Source organism: Boleophthalmus pectinirostris, unplaced genomic scaffold (genome assembly GCF_026225935.1).
Source record: "Boleophthalmus pectinirostris isolate CB_2022bp ecotype Guang Dong unplaced genomic scaffold, ASM2622593v1 HiC_scaffold_6, whole genome shotgun sequence".
NCBI lineage: Eukaryota > Metazoa > Chordata > Actinopteri > Gobiiformes > Gobiidae > Boleophthalmus > Boleophthalmus pectinirostris.
The window spans coordinates 30781408-30799809 of NW_026571447.1; the positions used below are offsets into that span (position 1 = coordinate 30781408).

Sequence of the window (18402 nt, forward strand, 5' to 3'; positions counted from 1 at the left end):
CAGTCAGCTGCAAAATATCGATAGGGACTAAGGGGAGACACTAAAATCTTACCTTCCAAAGTCTAAAAACGAGCTGGACAACCACAGAGACATTTTTGGTTATTTTTTGGCTTTACGATAAGATTTAATCCATAAAATGTTGACTTAATAACTTCTATGACTCATTACAGATGTTAAAGAGTTTCATTCTGCTGCTTATTTGTTGCAGTTTATGATTTTTTTTAAACAATATTGTACATTTTAAACTATTTTTGTGTTTTAAATCTGCTCTTTGGTTTTTGTGCCAGTGGCTTAAATACATTGCAATTTCATCATCTATATTTACTTGAGTATTATATTATTGTGACAGGTCTTAAATATACTGTAAACAGTGTTCAGGAGTAACAGATTACATGTACCAGAGTTACGTAATCAGAGTACAAATTATGAGTAACTGTATTCGGTTACAGTTACTGTTTAAGTGTGCAGTAATTAGATTACAGTTACTTTGTTGAAATAAATGGATTACACAGAGGTATTTTCCTGTTTTCACATTTGGGGCTATATCCCTTTTTTTTTTTTTTCTTCTTTTTGGTAATTCCACTCATTGCCGGACACTAAATCAGGTCTAAAACCAGGTCTAAACCAGGTCTAAAGGTCTAAAGGACTAAACCAGGACTAAAACCAGGTCTAAACTAGGTCTAAGCTAGGACTAAACCAGGACTAAAGCCAGGTCTAAACCAGGTCTAAAACCAGGTCTAAACTAGGTCTAAACTAGGACTAAACTAGGATTAACACCAGGTCTAAACCAGGCCCAAACCAGGTCTAAACCAGGTCCAAAACCAGATCTAAACCAGGACTAAACCACATCTAAACCAGGATTAATTCAAGACTAAACCAGGACTAAAACCAGGTCTAAACCAGGTCTAAAACCAGGTCTAAACTAGGTCTAAACTAGGACTAAACCAGGACTAAAACCAGGTTTCAACCAGGTCTAAAACCAGGTATAAACTAGGTCTAAACTAGGACTAAACCAGGACTAAAACCAGGTCTAAACCAGGTCTAAAACCAGGTCTAAACTAGGTCTAAACTAGGACTAAACCAGGACTAAAACCAGGTCTAAACCAGGTCTAAAACCAGGTCTAAACTAGGTCTAAACTAGGACTAAACTAGGATTAACACCAGGTCTAAACCAGGCCCAAACCAGGTCTAAACCAGGTCCAAAACCAGATCTAAACCAGGACTAAACCACATCTAAACCAGGATTAATTCAAGACTAAACCAGGACTAAAACCAGGTCTAAACCAGGTCTAAAACCAGGTCTAAACTAGGTCTAAACTAGGACTAAACCAGGACTAAAACCAGGTCTAAACCAGGTCTAAAACCAGGTCTAAACTAGGTCTAAACTAGGACTAAACCAGGATTAACACCAGGTCTAAACCAGGCCCAAACCAGGTCTAAACCAGGTCTAAAACCAGATCTAAACCAGGACTAAACCACATTTAAACCAGGATTAATTCAAGACTGAACCAGGACTAAAACCAGGTCTAAACTATGTCTCAAACAGGATTTAACAGGACTAAACCATGCTGTGCAGACCGTGTCTCCTTGTCTTCTACCAGTACTATTTTTAATTGGTTTAAGTAAAGTCTGGTCTTTTTATTTTCTTTTAGCAGACAAAACATCTTATGTTACGATTTCCTCGTCTTTGCTTCTCTACAGCAAACTAAGTAATCCAAAATATTCAGATTACGTTACTCACTTTAAAATAATTTAATGGATTATGTTACAAACTACATTTTGGGGTATGTAATCTGTAATCTGTAGGGGAACACATTTTTTAAAGTAACCCTCCCAACACTGCCTGTAAAATTATTTTTACTACTACTACTACTACTACTGAAATGAGTAATCTGACCTGTCATACGCACCTCACACCTAGATTTACTCACTAGTCTCACAAATCTATATTAGTCAAGGTTTACCTGACGCCTACGCACTGTACTCTATACAGACACTCTATTGCAGGGGTCTCAGACTCGCGGCCCGGGGGCCAACTGCGGCCCGCGGAAGGATTTTTTGCGGCCCTCCACTTGATTCCAAAGAATAATGTCAGTGCGGCCCGCGGTAGATGTACACACAATCCCACCCCCCTACCGCGGGCCGCACTGACAGATGAAGCTGCAATCGGTGCCCATACAGATTCACAACAGATTATTAACGCAGTTTACATCCCAAAACTCAATTTACAGCAGTTATGAAGCAACGAGTCTAAGTGGATCTGTTAATACAAGTACACGTGCACATACGGCGTCACCGAAGAACCAAAACAAACCACACATGGTGGTACACGTGTGCGCACTTCACTTTACGCTCCCACAACCACAGCATCAGAGCGCAGAGGAGGCGCTGACGCAATTCCCCTGTTCATAAGTATGGGACCTTTATTGGAGGGGGTAATAAGAAATAAAAAGACATTGACAGTCTGTTTATCTGTTCAACACTCGGTGCGTAACTTGCTGGCAACCCGATGACCAAGCTCCACCTGTGCGTCAGCGAAATCCACGCGCACTCAGCGGCAAACACAGCTGTCCCATCAATATGCAAGCACCACAAAACTGCAGTGATCTATTCCAGAGGCTTGGCGACATGTTAGCAAAAAGTACGAGGCAAAAACAAGCGTCTTCCATCCGTGTTTGACATACGAGAAGCAGATACACTCCAGTGTGGTCCGGTTTCACACCGGCAAACGAACCAAAACTGGTCCAATTAACGAGCCTCTGTATCCCGGTAGAACAGTGATATCTCCAGTAACCAATACTGATGTTCCCTGTTAATACCGCGGTCGTCCTCATCTTATCACCATGAACTCATAAAACAGCAACGTAGAACTTTGTACAAACTCACCGCATCAGTTCTGAGTTCCGGTAACAGCAGCAGCCAACAGCGTTCAGCGTAGCGCGCAGCTCCTCAGGACGGCGCTGGAGTCTGGTCCTTGGTCTTCTGTCGTCCTACAAGCGCGTTGGTCAGATGGTCCGGAGGCTCTGTCCTCCATGTGCTGGTTCCAGACGGTGGCGAGCAAGACCAGTGCGCAATGACTGGGTCTGAGCGGGTACGTTCCGCCGTCTGCGCGCTGGTTCCGTGTTCCGTGCGGGGAAAGTGAGAATGCGCTGTGTACTACCTACAGGTCTGTGCTGCTGCTGTCCTCCGCGCTCAAGAACCGCGGCTGGTTCCGAGGTGGTGCAAAGCATCCGGACAGAACGTGAATCCAGTTTAGTTGGTGTCCGCATTTGGTTCTTCCCGGGAAAAGCGCTTTTCACTCCCCGCTCCACGTCATCTGAGCCCGGACAGAACCGGAGCTGCTCCTGCTGGTTCGGGACTCTGGTTTGGATCTAGTCCGACTGTATTTCTCACACTAGGCTAAAAGCAGGACATTTTTTAAAGGTGAATCAATTGAATGGGCGATTGCGTATTGCCATAAAATTATTTGGTTAATTAAAGCCTAAAATAACAAATGCTGATCACGGGGAACACCGGGACCTCTGTGCAGGTCCTGAACAGAAGTACACACCTCCATTTTTGACTCACTCTGGAGCCACACGTTCGCACGTTCTTGCTCTGATCTTCGTGTGTTACATTCTCTGTATTGGCCATTGTTGGTAAAATATTTCGAAAATGAATCGCGGCTGCGTCTGGACAACAATCTGTTACTGCGCTGGAGTCGTACAGCGCGTCATTACAGGCAGGAGACGCGTTTCTCCCATGATGCATCTAGAATAGTTCGCTTGGACCTGCTGTCTATGGTTTGGACCCGGGTTCGCGTTCACCCCAGAGGAACCGCACCAAAGTTGGTCATTTGGTGATTCAAGCGAACCGAGACCACCTCTTTTTTTCGGTCTCGGTCCGCTTGAGTTGGTTCGGGTCCGAGTCCGATTGACGCTTTCACACCAACGCAAACGAACCGAACTAACCACTTCTGGTTCGAATGGACCGTTTGGTGCGCACCAAATACTGTTGGTGTGAAAGCACCATACAGGTCAAGGCTCACTGATGAGCATCTTCAATCTATCCTGAGGATCTGCTTCCTCCTGCAAGCCAAATATCTCTCAGCTGTACAAGATGAATCGTAGCCAGGTTTCAACCAGCAAGGAGTAGGCAAAAGAAGAAGAGTAGATGTATTAGTTTAAACTTACGTTCTGAATACATTTTCATGTTCTGAACTGTTATTAAAGATTAAGAAAGTGTGTTGCGTGTTGTTCTTTCTCTCTCCTTTTTCCCGTGCAACAGCTATTTATCGAATACTCAATGCGGCCCAGCCTCACTCAGACTTTATCTAATGTGGCCTCCAGGTAATTTGAGTTTGAGACCCCTGATCTATTGTATTATGTTTGTATTATATTGCCATGTCTGTCTAATCCTGGTCGTTTTTTTAACAAACTTATGCTTCCAAGTTCTTCCTCATCTCTGACCAGTGCCCTCTGTTGTATTCTTAAGTGAGACACTTCACTTGACTATATGATTTTGATGTGTGAGTAAATAGTAGTGGACAGAGCGGTCTTAGAAAGAGATTGTCAGCCTTGTTTTTATCATACACCAGAGCAGCTGTGGCTACAGAATTAATTTACCTTCACTGACGTGTAAAGCGACACTTTCAGAATCATGTTATGTGCCTGATTCCATGGAAATTGTGATTTATATTGTGGAAAGATCTCTCTCAATCTGTTTTTGCGTAAATGATTGTGATTTCTAACTTAGATCAGATTAGTCATTAAAATGTGTGAAGGCTCAATGGACAAAACTGTCCTCCTCCACCCTCAGGAAACTGTGTGCTGTCTTAGCTGTCCTCAAATGTAAGTTATTAAGTTAGTCATTTAGTAAGTCTGAAATAAAAGCTTTGATCTCTTCTGTGCTTTGATATGTATGTAACTTGTATTTCTGTATAAATACTGAGAGCTCAGGTGCTCTGGAGGGGGTGCTCGGGGAGACTGGAGAGAGGAGAGGATGTTGGTCTGTGGCCAAGACAGGCTTAGGCTCTGTCCATATCTGCTGTAACAAGAACAAACCTTTGTCTGTATTCCAAAAACTCACCGGGCTTCGCAAATAGATGAATTATTTATCACCAAGAGATATATAATTTTTTCCACAACAGAAATAGCAAGTTCACACCTTACTTCAGTATTCTCAGTGGAATTAGATTAGAATTTGAGGTTTTATGACATTCTGTGGAAGATTAGAGCCAAACGAAAAACATTTCCATTTGACAGAGTACATTTTTCACAGCAGATTTTAGTCAATTTTTTAAGCAAAAGTTTTGTACTGTGGGTTTAGGCAGTAGCGGACATTTTGAGCTTTTTAAATAGAGCCTACAATCTGCAGAATTTTTGAGTTATCTATATTTGTTAAACAAGTTATTTGCTTTTTGTCAACTGTTCTGAACAATAAAAACAAACGTAACTAGAAAAGCACTCAGAGAGCGCAGACCTTCGCCAAGGACTACCCCCATTTTTTATATAAATTGCGATAAAATCAGTCTTCTGGATCAGATCCGGATCAGCCTTTTGAATATGAAAGAGGATCTCATTGTCCATCCCTGAGCCAAATTTCATGGGGTTTGGTCAATAATTAACCGAGATATTGAGAAACAAAATTTTTGGCCCCATTTACCACAATGTTAACTAAAATTTCATCAAAATCGGTCCATAACTTTTTGAGTTATGTTGCTAACAGACAAACAAACAAACAGACAGAAAAACCCCGGCAAAAACATAACCTCCTTGGCGGAGGTAAAAAGTGTTAGCGTTATGGAAAATGACTACGCCCCTGAAACTCTCACTTTGAGGTCAAATAAAGAACACACACTTTCTGTAGCCTCTCTGCGTGTTAACATGTTGTATGATCTTATTTCTTTCATATATGATGTGGTCAGAGAGTCTAAACTTACTTCACACAATAGTCACCAGAGGCTTTTCTCTGACTGAAACTGGCTGTGTACTTTCACACGACCATAACTTACATAAGACACAAAGCCTGTACACAAACATGTCCTGCTCTTATTTACTCTTCAGGGCGCATTGTGGATCTGATTCAGCTCATTGCCTTTACACCATGGAGCACTGCAAAAAAAGAGAGTTAGTTTAGTTTAGTCAAGCAGTAGTTTGGAGTAATTTGTCGGTCTACTCTAGATCTATTTTCAAGGATATTTTATAAACAGGAAACATTTTTCTCAAGTTTTTTAAAATTAAGAATACATTTTTGGCACTTGTCTTATTTTTTTCCCTCCAATTTGTGACTATTATCTGAATTAGAAGGAATTAAAGGCCCTTGTTTACAATATGTTTGCTATAGGTAATACATTTTAAAATAAATTTTCCTCTACTTATATCACGTCTGCTGCCCATGTCCAACCAGAAAGTAAAATTATAAAGGCTTAGGTTTATATATATTATATTTATAGCACAGTTCATACACAAACTAATTCAAAGTGCTTTACAGAATAAGAAATACATTAAAATCACAATAAAAACAAATCAAAACAAAAATAATCATCATAAAATTAAAAAGAAAGAAAGAGACATTAAATTAGACAGAAGAGTGCAGAATGAAAAATGAAAACCTTTCAGCCATACGCAGCGAAACAAAACCGTTTTGAGTCTGGATTTAAAAAGAGTAAAAGTAAAGACCTGTCTCACATCTTCACAAAAACTGTTCCAGGTTTTAGTCGTCACCATGATTGTCAAACTAGTTATTAAATTGTCTTAAAGTTGGTGGAAGGACGGCCACCTGCTTGTCACCATGGAGGTATTATTGCTTTTCCTAAAAAATTTTAAAGTTCCACAGCTTGGCATTAAACTTACCCATCTCTGTGGATAGAGCAGGCCAAGTTACTGGTCAGATCTGTGGAGAGGTGACCCCGCACACTGAAGAAACACATGTTTTAGAAGTTTTTTTGCAATGAAAGCACTGGAATTGAAATTGACTCAATGCCCCAGAAACCTCCCCCAGAAAAGCTTTTTATTGTATTTTTTTTTTTTTTTTTAAGGTAATTTTGCAGCACTACAAAACAAAACAAAACAAAACATAGACTACAAACCCGTGGATCATGACCAAAAGGGTTTAGGCTGAAGTAAAAAGTAATTATAACGCCAAACCCAATTAAACTATGACAGAATTCCAGGAATGTATGAACAGCAAGTTTGCATTTACAATTTCATTTGCAACTTACTGTATATATAAGAAACAAAATATAAATGAAAACAAACTAAATTTAATGCATAATTCATTCATTCCCGAGCTCTATATCTTTCAAAACATAATGCTTTATACTCTTTTTTTTTTACAGACTTTTTTTTAAAATCATCAGTCAGATTGTTCCATAACCCATGTTAACTACATTTTACTAAAATCTGTTGTCTAACAAGGCAAGGCAAGTTTATTTGTCACAATTCGTACACAAAGTAATTCAAAGCACAGAATTTAAAATCATAATAAAAACAAATCAAAACATAAATAATCATGAAGATTAAAATTTTAAAAAAGAAAGACATAAATTGGAGAGAAGAGTGCGGAATGAACCTGTCATATGCATTTTAAATTTAGACTTACTCACTAATCAAATTTATACTATAAACTTGTCAAACTTGGCCTGTCATCATACTATAAAGACTTACCTTTCAGTATATGGAAAATATATTATGGTGTCAATATTTATTATGTGTACTTTTTCCTTATACTACTGTGACATTTTTGAATATTTTTTGGCCATACAATAAGATTTAATCTGTAAAAGGTTGACTTAATAACTTCTATGACTCATTACAGATGCTAAAGTGTCTCATTCTGCTGTTTATTTGTTGCAGTTCATGATTTTTTTTTAACAATATTGTACTTTTTTAACAATTTTTGTGGTTTAAATCTGCTCTTGGGTTTTTGCGTCTATATTTATTTGAGTATTATATTATTGTGACAGGTCTGATTTAGTGTTAAATATAAAATGACGTTAACTACTGTACGTTTTACTGAAATTAGTAATCTGACCTGTCATATACACACCTTAAACCTCGACTTACTCACTAGTTTCACAAATCTATACTAGTCAAGGCTTAACTGAACCTATACATTCTCTCTTTTGTATATGTTGCCGTGTTTGTCTAATCCTGGTCATTTCTCATGTTTTGTGGAGCACAGCTGAGTTCCTCCCCCGGCTCCTGCCCTCTGTGTCTCTCGTTTTGTCTGAGATTTTCAGCGAGTTTGCACTTCCTCCTCGGCTCACACGCCCCTCTGCACGCACAGCCGCTCTGCCTCTGCAATGCACCATATACAAACTGTCACTGTACGACGGGGAGGGGGCCCAGCGTACGGGCGCTCGCTGCAAAATATCCACGTTAGTTAAAGGACCTGTGATTTGAACGTGTCCTTGGCTAGATTAAAGCTCTTTATATCGTGAATTGTCTTGTATAAGATGCTAAATAAGACCAAAATTGAGACTGTGAAATATAATCTACTCATTTTATGCAATATTTTGTTGTGCTTTAACTAATTCAGAAGCTACAGGGTCATTTCTTTTCATCCAATTCAGGGAAATCATTATTAGTGATGGGAATTTTACATCTTTTATGGCATCTGAATCTTTTGGATCAGCTTATGTCAAGACAGAAACCAGTAATTTTAACAACAAACTCATTACAGAGCGAAATGATCAAGGCCCAGCTTGATTTTAAATGTTTCAAAGTGAGAATGGAAATGTGTTTGTCCTTTGAAATGATTTATAATCTAAATTAAACTTAGCATGACAATAATTATAATTGAAAAACTTACTGTTATTACAACACCAAATATGTTTTTTGTGCACAAAGATCTCACTCTTGTTGTTTACTCTTTTTCTGTGCTGCTTCTTGTGTTGGTTCAACATTATTCAGTGTAAAAATCATACAAATTGCATACAAATTACAATGAAAAACAGTTTGGTTCTTTAAAAAAACTTAAATCCTGCACATAAACAAATGTTACATCACAAATTATTTCAGAAAATTATGGGAAACCAACTGCCTGAAACTATCCCAGACACTTTATTCTCTGTCATGATGCATTTTTAAGAGTAACTAAAACACTTGAAGGTGGAGATTGTAAAACAATTTGCAAAGAACCACCTGAAACGATCTCCAACAGTTGTTTCTGTGTCCTGGTGCAATGCCACAGCGGCAGGATGGACTAAGTGGGCGGGGCTGACTCTTGGTTTTTAAATCAGGTACAGACCTTTTAAGATTTACCTTGAATTTGGGATGTTAGTTTGGAATAACGACGCATCATAACATTCCTACGTATCTATCCATGAGTTTAAGAATGATGGGAAATCCTGCCCATTGTCAAAGTAATTAACAATTCACAAGATAATATTACTAGTATCTCTTTGAATAGGAAAACGTTCTCAAAGTTCACCATCGAGCTGCAGGACAGGTCAGAATCATATAATAGCATTTGCCTTTATAGATTGCAGATGTTTTGACCTTGTTTATAGTTTGGTAATATCTCTGTAATTACTGGGCCTGTTCAAATAAAACTGGCATTAAGTTCATTGTCTTTTTCATCAGCACAACTGGACTATTACATGTCAAATCGTTTTTTTCAGCAGTGTAATTATTTAACCACAAAGACGTACTTATTGTCAGGATTTTAAGATAAAAGATTAATGTGGCAAGTTTGTGGGCAGAGCTCCTAAAAATAATAAGATTCAAGATTTGTGGATTGTCAAAAACTGTGAATCGCCCAATCTGACACAGTCTCCTCTCCATCAAAAAATGTCATATCCCAATTTACAATGTCACGAGCTCCTCTTTCAAGATTTTATGTGCTAAATTTCAAGTGTTTCAGTATGTTATATGGCTGATTTTAATCTTTAATTTAGATTTTTTAATGTTTATTAAGAGATAAACTTTCTTGGAATGACGTCAGTATCATAAAACAATGTAAATGTTCTGTCATACCCACAGATCTAATGACCTCTTTTTCAAACCCAGATACTTATTCTTCAAACGCCTTTTAAACAAGGTTAGACATACATTTTTTTGCAGTGTGTATTCTTGGCCGTGTCTCTCACCTTACTCATCGAACATCGTCCTCCCTGTCAACAACAAGTCTGATCTCATGACTCAGGGCCTCTCGGATTTAAAATTCCCACAGGGGGCGATGTGCTGCCGCCTGCTCCATCTTAAACAGCATTTGTGTAAAGACGGGGCACAGCCTCTGCAGCAGCTGCCTCTCTCCTCCTGTGCTAACGTGAACCACAGGAAGATGACTAACAAAAGCATGGCTCTAATTTACAAATCAAGCTCATAAAAGACACACTATTCACCTTTTGAAACGATAAAACCAAAAACAGTCATGTGCAGGACAAGTTCGTAATAATAATGCATTTGATTAAACAAAGCACAGGCAGCAGCTTTAAAAACAATGCAGGTAATAAACTTTTGTAAAGAAACAAAAGAACCGAAATACAGAAAAGATCAAACGATTACCCACTAGAAGCTGAACGTGTATTTAATGAAGTTGTAGAGGTCGCTTTTCCAGTGAATACTTCATACTGACTTTGATACGACCATATAAAACACATTTTTGTATAGTAGAATTCGATCTTTCATCACAAAATAATAGCAGTTTCTTTAATACAGTTGTTTGGTTATTCTGATAAATATAACATTTTAAAACTATTTGACTTCCTATTTATATAATTTTCCTCAATATCAGTAGTATTGATAATTGTGCATAATCAAATCTGTACATTAATTGGTGACGGTTTGAATCATTTGCTTTTGTTATGACTGTTCTTGTTAATTTAAATCTCCACGCTGAGTCTACGGTGTAAAGAGTTTGTCAGTCTGTAGCAGTGCACCATGTCTGACTCCTGCGTGTGTTTGTGCAGGTGGGAGGAGGAGAGCACCGTGAGGATGGACCTGCAGCAGAAGATTTCAGACCTTCAGGAGGTAGGACTGTCACCATAACACAGTTTGAAGGACGATATATCGCTACAAATAAATATTGTGATAAACGATAATATTGAAACTAATTTATGCCACTGACACAATAACAGTAAAGCAGGATAATCTGAGTAAACAGATTTTAAATAGACAATATCAGCTACAATAAACAGTGTTGGGAGTAATGCATTATAAAAGTAACGAATTACTGTAATGCGTTGCTTTTTGCTGTAATGCAATAATGTAAGGCATTACAGGGAAAAAAATGTAATATTTTACTCGGTACAAATGTCAGTAACGCGCGATATAATCCATTTTTAACCTGGATTGAAGTGGTGGGTTTTTCGTTTTTCTTACATACAAATTCGCTAAAATCACAGCGATATCAGCAGCGGTGAAACGCCATCGTTACGGTTTCGAATGTCAGGACGGGCCTGGAGGTGCGCCCACATAGACCGACCGGGCGAAAGGACCGACTCAGAGCTTCACGCTGTACGGGGCTCAGTGCAGCTGATGTCCGATCGCGCTTTGCAGACATCCTGCTTCACGGGCTTGGGGTTCTCTCAGGGTGGTCCTAGATTCCAAATCCTAGTCCAAGATTAGTCCTGGTTTAATCCTGGTTTGGTCCTGGTTTAGACCTAGTTTAGTCCTGGTTCAGTCCTGGTTCAGTCCTGGTTCAGTCCTGGTTTAGTCCTGGTTCAGGCTTGGTTCAGTTCTGGTTTAGTTTTGGTTTAGTCCTGATTCAGTCCTGGTTTAGTCCTGGTTCAGTCCTGGTTTAGTCCTGGGTTCAATCCTGGTTTAGTCCTGGTCGAGTCCTGGTTTAGTCCTGGTTGAGACCTGGTTCAATCCTGGTTTAGTCCTGGTCGAGACCTGGTTTAGTCCTGGTTTAGTCCCGATTGAGTCCTGGTTCAGTCCTCTGTTCAGTCCTGGTTTAGTCCTGGTTTAGATCTGGTTTAGTCCTGGTTTAGTCTTGGGTCTGGTTTAGTCCTGGTTTAGTCCTGATTCAGTCCTGGTTCAGTCCTCGCTTCAGTCTTGGTTTAGTCCTGGTTCACTCCTGGTCGAGACCTGGTTTAGTCCTGGTTTAGTCCTGTTTGAGTCCTAGTTCAGTCCTCTGTTCAGTCCTGGTTTAGTCCTGGTTTAGATCTGGTTTAGTCCTGGTTTAGTCTTGGTCTAGTCCTGGTTTAGTCCTGGTTTAGTCCTGATTCAGTCCTGGTTCAGTCCTCGCTTCAGTCCTGGTTTAGTCCTGGTTCACTCCTGGTCGAGACCTGGTTTAGTCCTGGTTTAGTCCCGCTTGAGTCCTGGTTCAGTCCTCTGTTCAGTCCTGGTTTAGTCCTGGTTTAGATTTGGTTTAGTCCTGGTTTAGTCTTGGTCTAGTCCTGGTTTAGTCCTGGTTTAGTCCTGATTCAGTCCTGGTTCAGTCCTCGCTTCAGTCTTGGTTTAGTCCTGGTTCACTCCTGGTCGAGACCTGGTTTAGTCCTGGTTTAGTCCTGTTTGAGTCCTGGTTCAGTCCTCTGTTCAGTCCTGGTTTAGTCCTGGTTTAGATCTGGTTTAGTCCTGGTTTAGTCTTGGTCTAGTCCTGGTTTAGTCCTGTTTAGTCCTGATTCAGTCCTGGTTCAGTCCTCGCTTCAGTCCTGGTTTAGTCCTGGTTCACTCCTGGTTGAGACCTGGTTTAGTCCTGATTGAGTCCTGGTTCAGTCCTCTGTTCAGTCCTCAGTTTAGTCCTGGTTTAGACCTGTTTTAGTCCTGGTTCAGTCCTGGTTCAGTCCTCAGTTTAGTCCTGGTTCAGTCCATATACTGCGCAAATGTTCGGCATCTTCAGTTATTTTGTTGAGAGTAACTTAAAGTGCTGTAGTAGTCGTTTAATTTTTTACCTTTTTAGCAGAATGAATGAATAATTAACCACTGAAGTAACAGCTCGAATCTTATCATACACCATTAAAAAAATAATAATAAAAAACTACAGTAATTAGAACGATTACAGTAATTAATTTGTGTTTGATTTGTCAGTTTGAGACACTGACTGGTTTCAAGAGGACTTCAAATAAGTAAATTAACTGCACTTTCTTACATTTCTTAGCAGCGTTGGATGGTCAACATTGCAAATAAAAATTCTAAAGATTTTCTAAAGGCACAATAAATAATAAGATAAATAAAACTGGCAAAAAAAAAAAAAAAAGAAAAAAAATAACTTAAAGAAAATCCTCAGTAGTTCTGTCACAACAAATACTATATCGACTTCTGTGCCTCATTAACTAATTTATTCAATTTATATCAATATTGTACTTATAGAATAGTTTTTTAGGGGAAATCTTCACCTCAACTCTGAAACTATTGACACATTTTTACAGGTGACGTAATGATGAAATGAAAGTATGAGCAATATTTTTGCACGTGTGAGTTGAGTAAGACCGCTGAACACTGAATACAATTACTAAAGCTAATATAAACATACATATTTATCAATTTACCAATGTTTTTTTTTAATATTCAAATCAAGATACATGTCCTTAATTTAACTAAATGAACAAATCTATATATTAACGGTGTAAAAAATAAACCAGTAGCGTTCTGTCTGCCAACATGGCTTCTGTATAAACTTTTTTTAATTTTATTTCCGCTCTGGTTGCACGTGTGGATTTCCTGTTGTTCCTGTTGTGTGTCAGGCCCCTGCCGCTTCCTGTGTTCCTTTAATCTACCCGTGAGGTGCTGTGACCCATTTAGCGAAATCTGCCACTCAAACCAGAGACCACAAGTCGAAGAGCACTCACTTGACCAGGATTGTCTCGCATAAATAATTAAGACGAAAAACAATGAGTAAATCAATGCCGATGACAGCCTCCAGTCCAACTCGATTCTTTTTCAATGTAGAATAAATTAAATGAATGAATAAAGTGTGTATTATCTTTAGTGCTGTCATGCGATTAAAAAAATTTATAGATTAATTAATTATGATCTGTAATTAATTAATCTAATTAATCTAATTTTAATCTCATCTAAAAATAAAGTCATTTATTGTTTAACAAATCTCTCCAAATTGTCTGTTGAGCCCAAGTCTCCATGAATAAGAAAATGTTTGCTGTAAAGTAGCAAAGACGAGGAAATCTGAACATAATAACTTTTGTCTACTTAAAGACAATAAAAAGTCCAGTCTTTCCTTAACCATATTAAAAATATTATTGATAGAGAAATGCTTTATATATGAGATCACTGGTTTTAGTCCTTGTTTTAGTCTTGGTTTAGACCTGCTTTAGTCCTACTTTAGTCTTAGTTTAGTCCTGGAATGGATTAATCCTGGTTTTAGTCCTGGTGTTAGTTCTGGTTTAGTCCTGGTTTAGTCCTGGTTTAGACCTGGTTTTAGTTCTGGTTTTAGTTCTGGTTTAGTCCTGGTTTAGACCTGGTTTAGTCCTGGTTTTAGTTCTGGTTTAGACCTGGTTTAGTCCTGGTTTAGTCCTGGTTTAGACCTGGTTTTAGTTCTGGTTTTAGTTCTGGTTTTAGTTCTGGTTTAGTTCTGGTTTAGTCCTGGTTTAGTCCTGGACTGGATTAGTCCTGGTTTTAGTCTTGGTGTTAGTTCTGGATTAGAGGCGCACAGGAGGAAGCGCGGTTTACGCAGCGTAGCGAGAAAACACGATCCACACGCGGCTCACGGGAGCACGTCGGTGTCCGCGCAGTAACTACGGAAAGAAACGTGGTCCGCGCGTTCTCAGGTTGATGACGATGATGAAGGTGTGTGTGTTTGTGTGTTTTTGTGTTTGTGTGTGTTTGTGTGTGTGTGCGTGTCCCCTCATGTGGCAGGTCACTATAGGACAGTAGTGCAGACATCATGAGCCTATGCAGGTTGTTTTCAGGCGATATTATATTTGTTATTTTCTTTTATATTTCACGTCGGGAGAATAATTTCCAAGACACGAATGTGTTTTTACCTGTGCACTGCTGCCTCTGTTCTACTGGCTCTTCGACCTCGTCCATTGTGCCTGACGCCGCCTACGTTACCATAATGTTTACATCACTCTTACTGCGCGCGTTTTGTGTGGGTTTCCAACAATGAGTGGAATTACCGAAATAAAAAAAATTATAAATGTGTTTTGTGTGTGTGTGTGTGTGTTGTTGTCCCAGCAACGCATAAAAACAGATTTTATAATAAAGCAACTCGCATACAGAAACAGTAAAGTTAGAGATTAAAAATGAGATTAACGCGATTAAAAAACATAACGCGCTAAATATGACTGTAATTAATTAATCGCAATTAACGCGATAATTTGACACCCCTAATTATCTTATACTCTGTAAAACATTATGCAGTTTAAATGACTTGAATTTAATCTTGTGGTGAAAGGTTTAGTTTAGTTTTGTTCAGTTCTATGGTAATTTTAAAGTGGAAAAAACCTCATCCAGCTGCAGGTCTGCTCCAGCTCCTCTGAAGAATTTGTCAAATGCAGATGTCAATAAAGTAGGGCTGCTCGATTATGGAAAAAATCATTATCAAGATTTCTTTCCTCAATATTGAAATCATGATTATTCAAACTATTATTTTTTAGTTACACGATACATTTATTCAGCATTTCTATCTCTCAAAAAAACACTTTATTATTGATAATTTACATAAAACTTTCAAATGGACAACCTTATCTTATAGCAGTTTTGCGATGTATAAAACATAAAATGAAGGAAGTATACGTTGAACATGAGATAAGGCACAGAAAAACATAAATGCATAAAAAAAACTTAATATCCAGCTATTCTACAATCTCTATATTTAAAGAACAAAATAAATATGCTTATTTAAAAATATCCCAAAATAAACTTTGTTAAGCTAAATCGTTTCCGCTCAATTATATAAGTTTGGAGATCGTTTGACACAGAAATTAAAATCGGGATCAAAATTTTGATTAATTGCACAGCCTTACAATAAAGTACAATTAAGAGGTAAAACATAGTGCTATTTTGCTGGAAAAGTGGTCAAATCTAAAACATTCTCTTTGTTCCGGCTTTAAATCCTTGATCTTGGGAATCGCTTGATAACAGTGAATATATGTCTCTTCGCTGTTTGGCTGGTGCCCGAACTCGCACTTTTGGCGTTTTTGCAAAATGTCTAGTGTATTCTGATTCTTGACCTAGTCGCTGGGGAGAAATGAAATTGACAGGAGGCATTAGGTGGCACGAGCCTGGCTATTGAATTAGACCCCTCAACACCCAATATTTTACTAAAGTGACAGGTGCAACTACTATGTTTATATAAACATTCATATTTATTTCTGGATGTAACAATAACTAAAATATCATGATACTGTATCGTCAAAAGTCTCAATAATATCGTGGGCAGTCATAATATATCGAGTTATAAGTTTTATAGTAGCATCAGTTATAAACATCGGGAACTACATATACCATGTTTCATTTCAGTGCAGAAAACATGAAGTTATGTGTGTTTTACTTGAATTCTTGGGATTATGACAGAAATAATTCACACCAAAATCTTGTCAAGCTATTTTAAAAGCAAAAAAGTGTCACATCTCCAATTATATTAGCCTCTTCAAAATATAATAATAATAAATATTGTACCGAGAGATTTGGATATTGTTACATCGCAAATATAAAATGTAGAAAGTAGTATGAAAAAAACACTGAATGAGATGGTTTGGATTCATTTAAACTTTGACTTGGTTTCTTGTGTTTTCAGGATTAGATTTTTTGTGTTTACATAACTTGATTCTGTTGTGTGATTTCAGGACTTGCAGGAGAGCGAGGGCTGTCAGGACGAGCTGGCTCTCCGAGTGCAGCAGCTGAAAGCAGAGCTGGTCCTGTTCAAAGGCCTCATGAGCAACGTGAGTTCACGCAGACAGTTTCAGTTACATAAGCCCATAATCGTGCACTCAATGGGACTATTGTGTGTTCACTGGACATGCATTCTTTAATATAAAAGGACCAGAAGACTGGCATTGTCCCAGTTAAATGGTTAATTGATGTGGTTTAATCTATGAAGTGAGATCTTTTCATCCTCTCTTAATACTTTGACTCAACTCAAATTACAGTGATACAGAACCTTCATCTTAAAGCTGTAATTCTTAACATGCTACGCTACTCAACCTCAGGGCAACTATCGGCGCAGAAGAAGCTGACCTACAACGTGCAAAATGTGCTAAGTGGATGAAAAATGCAACATAAATCTTCTTTGAGTCTCCTAAAAGCACGTTACCAAAGTGATCTAATAATATTCTAAATACTATGCCATAATAATATATTTCAGAATCCCCATATTACGCTATTTTATTCTATATTATAATGTTGTCAAGTCAAAATGCCCATTCATTAAAATTCAATATAAAATAACAAAATATAAAATTTGTTTCATATATCTAATCATTTAAAATTGTATAAAAAATATATTTAATATTAAAAGAATAATTGGTAAAATTTTACATGATTTAAAGTTGTATCCTAAGTTAGTATGCAAAAGGTACAGTATATTAATAATTAAATAGATTAATTAAAATGCAAATAGATTAAAATACAGATAGATAATGTTATTCCACGTATTTGTTTACTTTAAAGGTTTTCGACTTACTACTACTACTACTGCTACTACTGCTACTACTGCTACTACTACTACTACTACTACTGCTACTACTGCTACTACTACTACTACTACTACTACTACTACTACTACTACTACTACTACTGCTACTACTACTACTACTACTACTACTACTACTACTGCTACTACTACTGCTACTACTACTACTACTACTACTACTACTACTACTACTACTGCTACTACTACTACTACTACTACTGCTACTACTACTACTACTACTACTGCTACTACTACTACTACTACTACTACTGCTACTACTGCTACTACTACTACTACTACTACTACTACTGCTACTGCTACTACTGCTACTACTACTACTGCTACTACTACTACTGCTACTACTACTACTACTGCTACTACTGCTACTACTACTACTACTGCTACTACTACTACTACTACTGCTACTACTACTACTACTGCTACTACTACTACTACTACTGCTACTACTACTGCTACTACTACTACTACTACTACTACTACTGCTACTACTACTACTACTGCTACTACTGCTACTACTACTACTACTACTACTGCTACTACTGCTACTGCTACTACTGCTACTACTACTGCTACTACTCTACTACTACTACTACTACTGCTACTACTGCTACTACTGCTACTACTCCTGCTACTGCTGCTGCTGAAAAAGCTATAAAAATTCTCTTGTCTTGAAGCTGAGTTAGAGTTTTGTTTTGTTTCATTCACATTTAAAACACACTTAAGAAATTCTGCAAAATACAGGAAGTGCTCCACTGTGTTTCTGAACTCTATACATCTTCAGTAGAATCATTTGGATAATTTCACCTCTGAAATTGCAATCTGTACTGAACAAAAGGTAAAAGGAGCTGCTCACTTGAAAAT

At 38.1% G+C, this 18402-nt stretch overlaps 1 protein-coding gene across 1 annotated transcript in view; it reads left to right on the forward strand.

Moving 5' to 3' along the window:
• iffo1b (intermediate filament family orphan 1b) overlaps positions 1-18402 on the forward strand; it is a 44116-nt gene that overhangs the window by 11965 nt on the left and 13749 nt on the right. Inside the window, exons 2-3 of the mRNA XM_055164247.1 lie at positions 10895-10955; positions 16676-16771. Coding sequence (XP_055020222.1) covers positions 10895-10955; positions 16676-16771 — 157 coding nt within the window. The remainder of the gene's footprint in view (positions 1-10894; positions 10956-16675; positions 16772-18402) is intronic.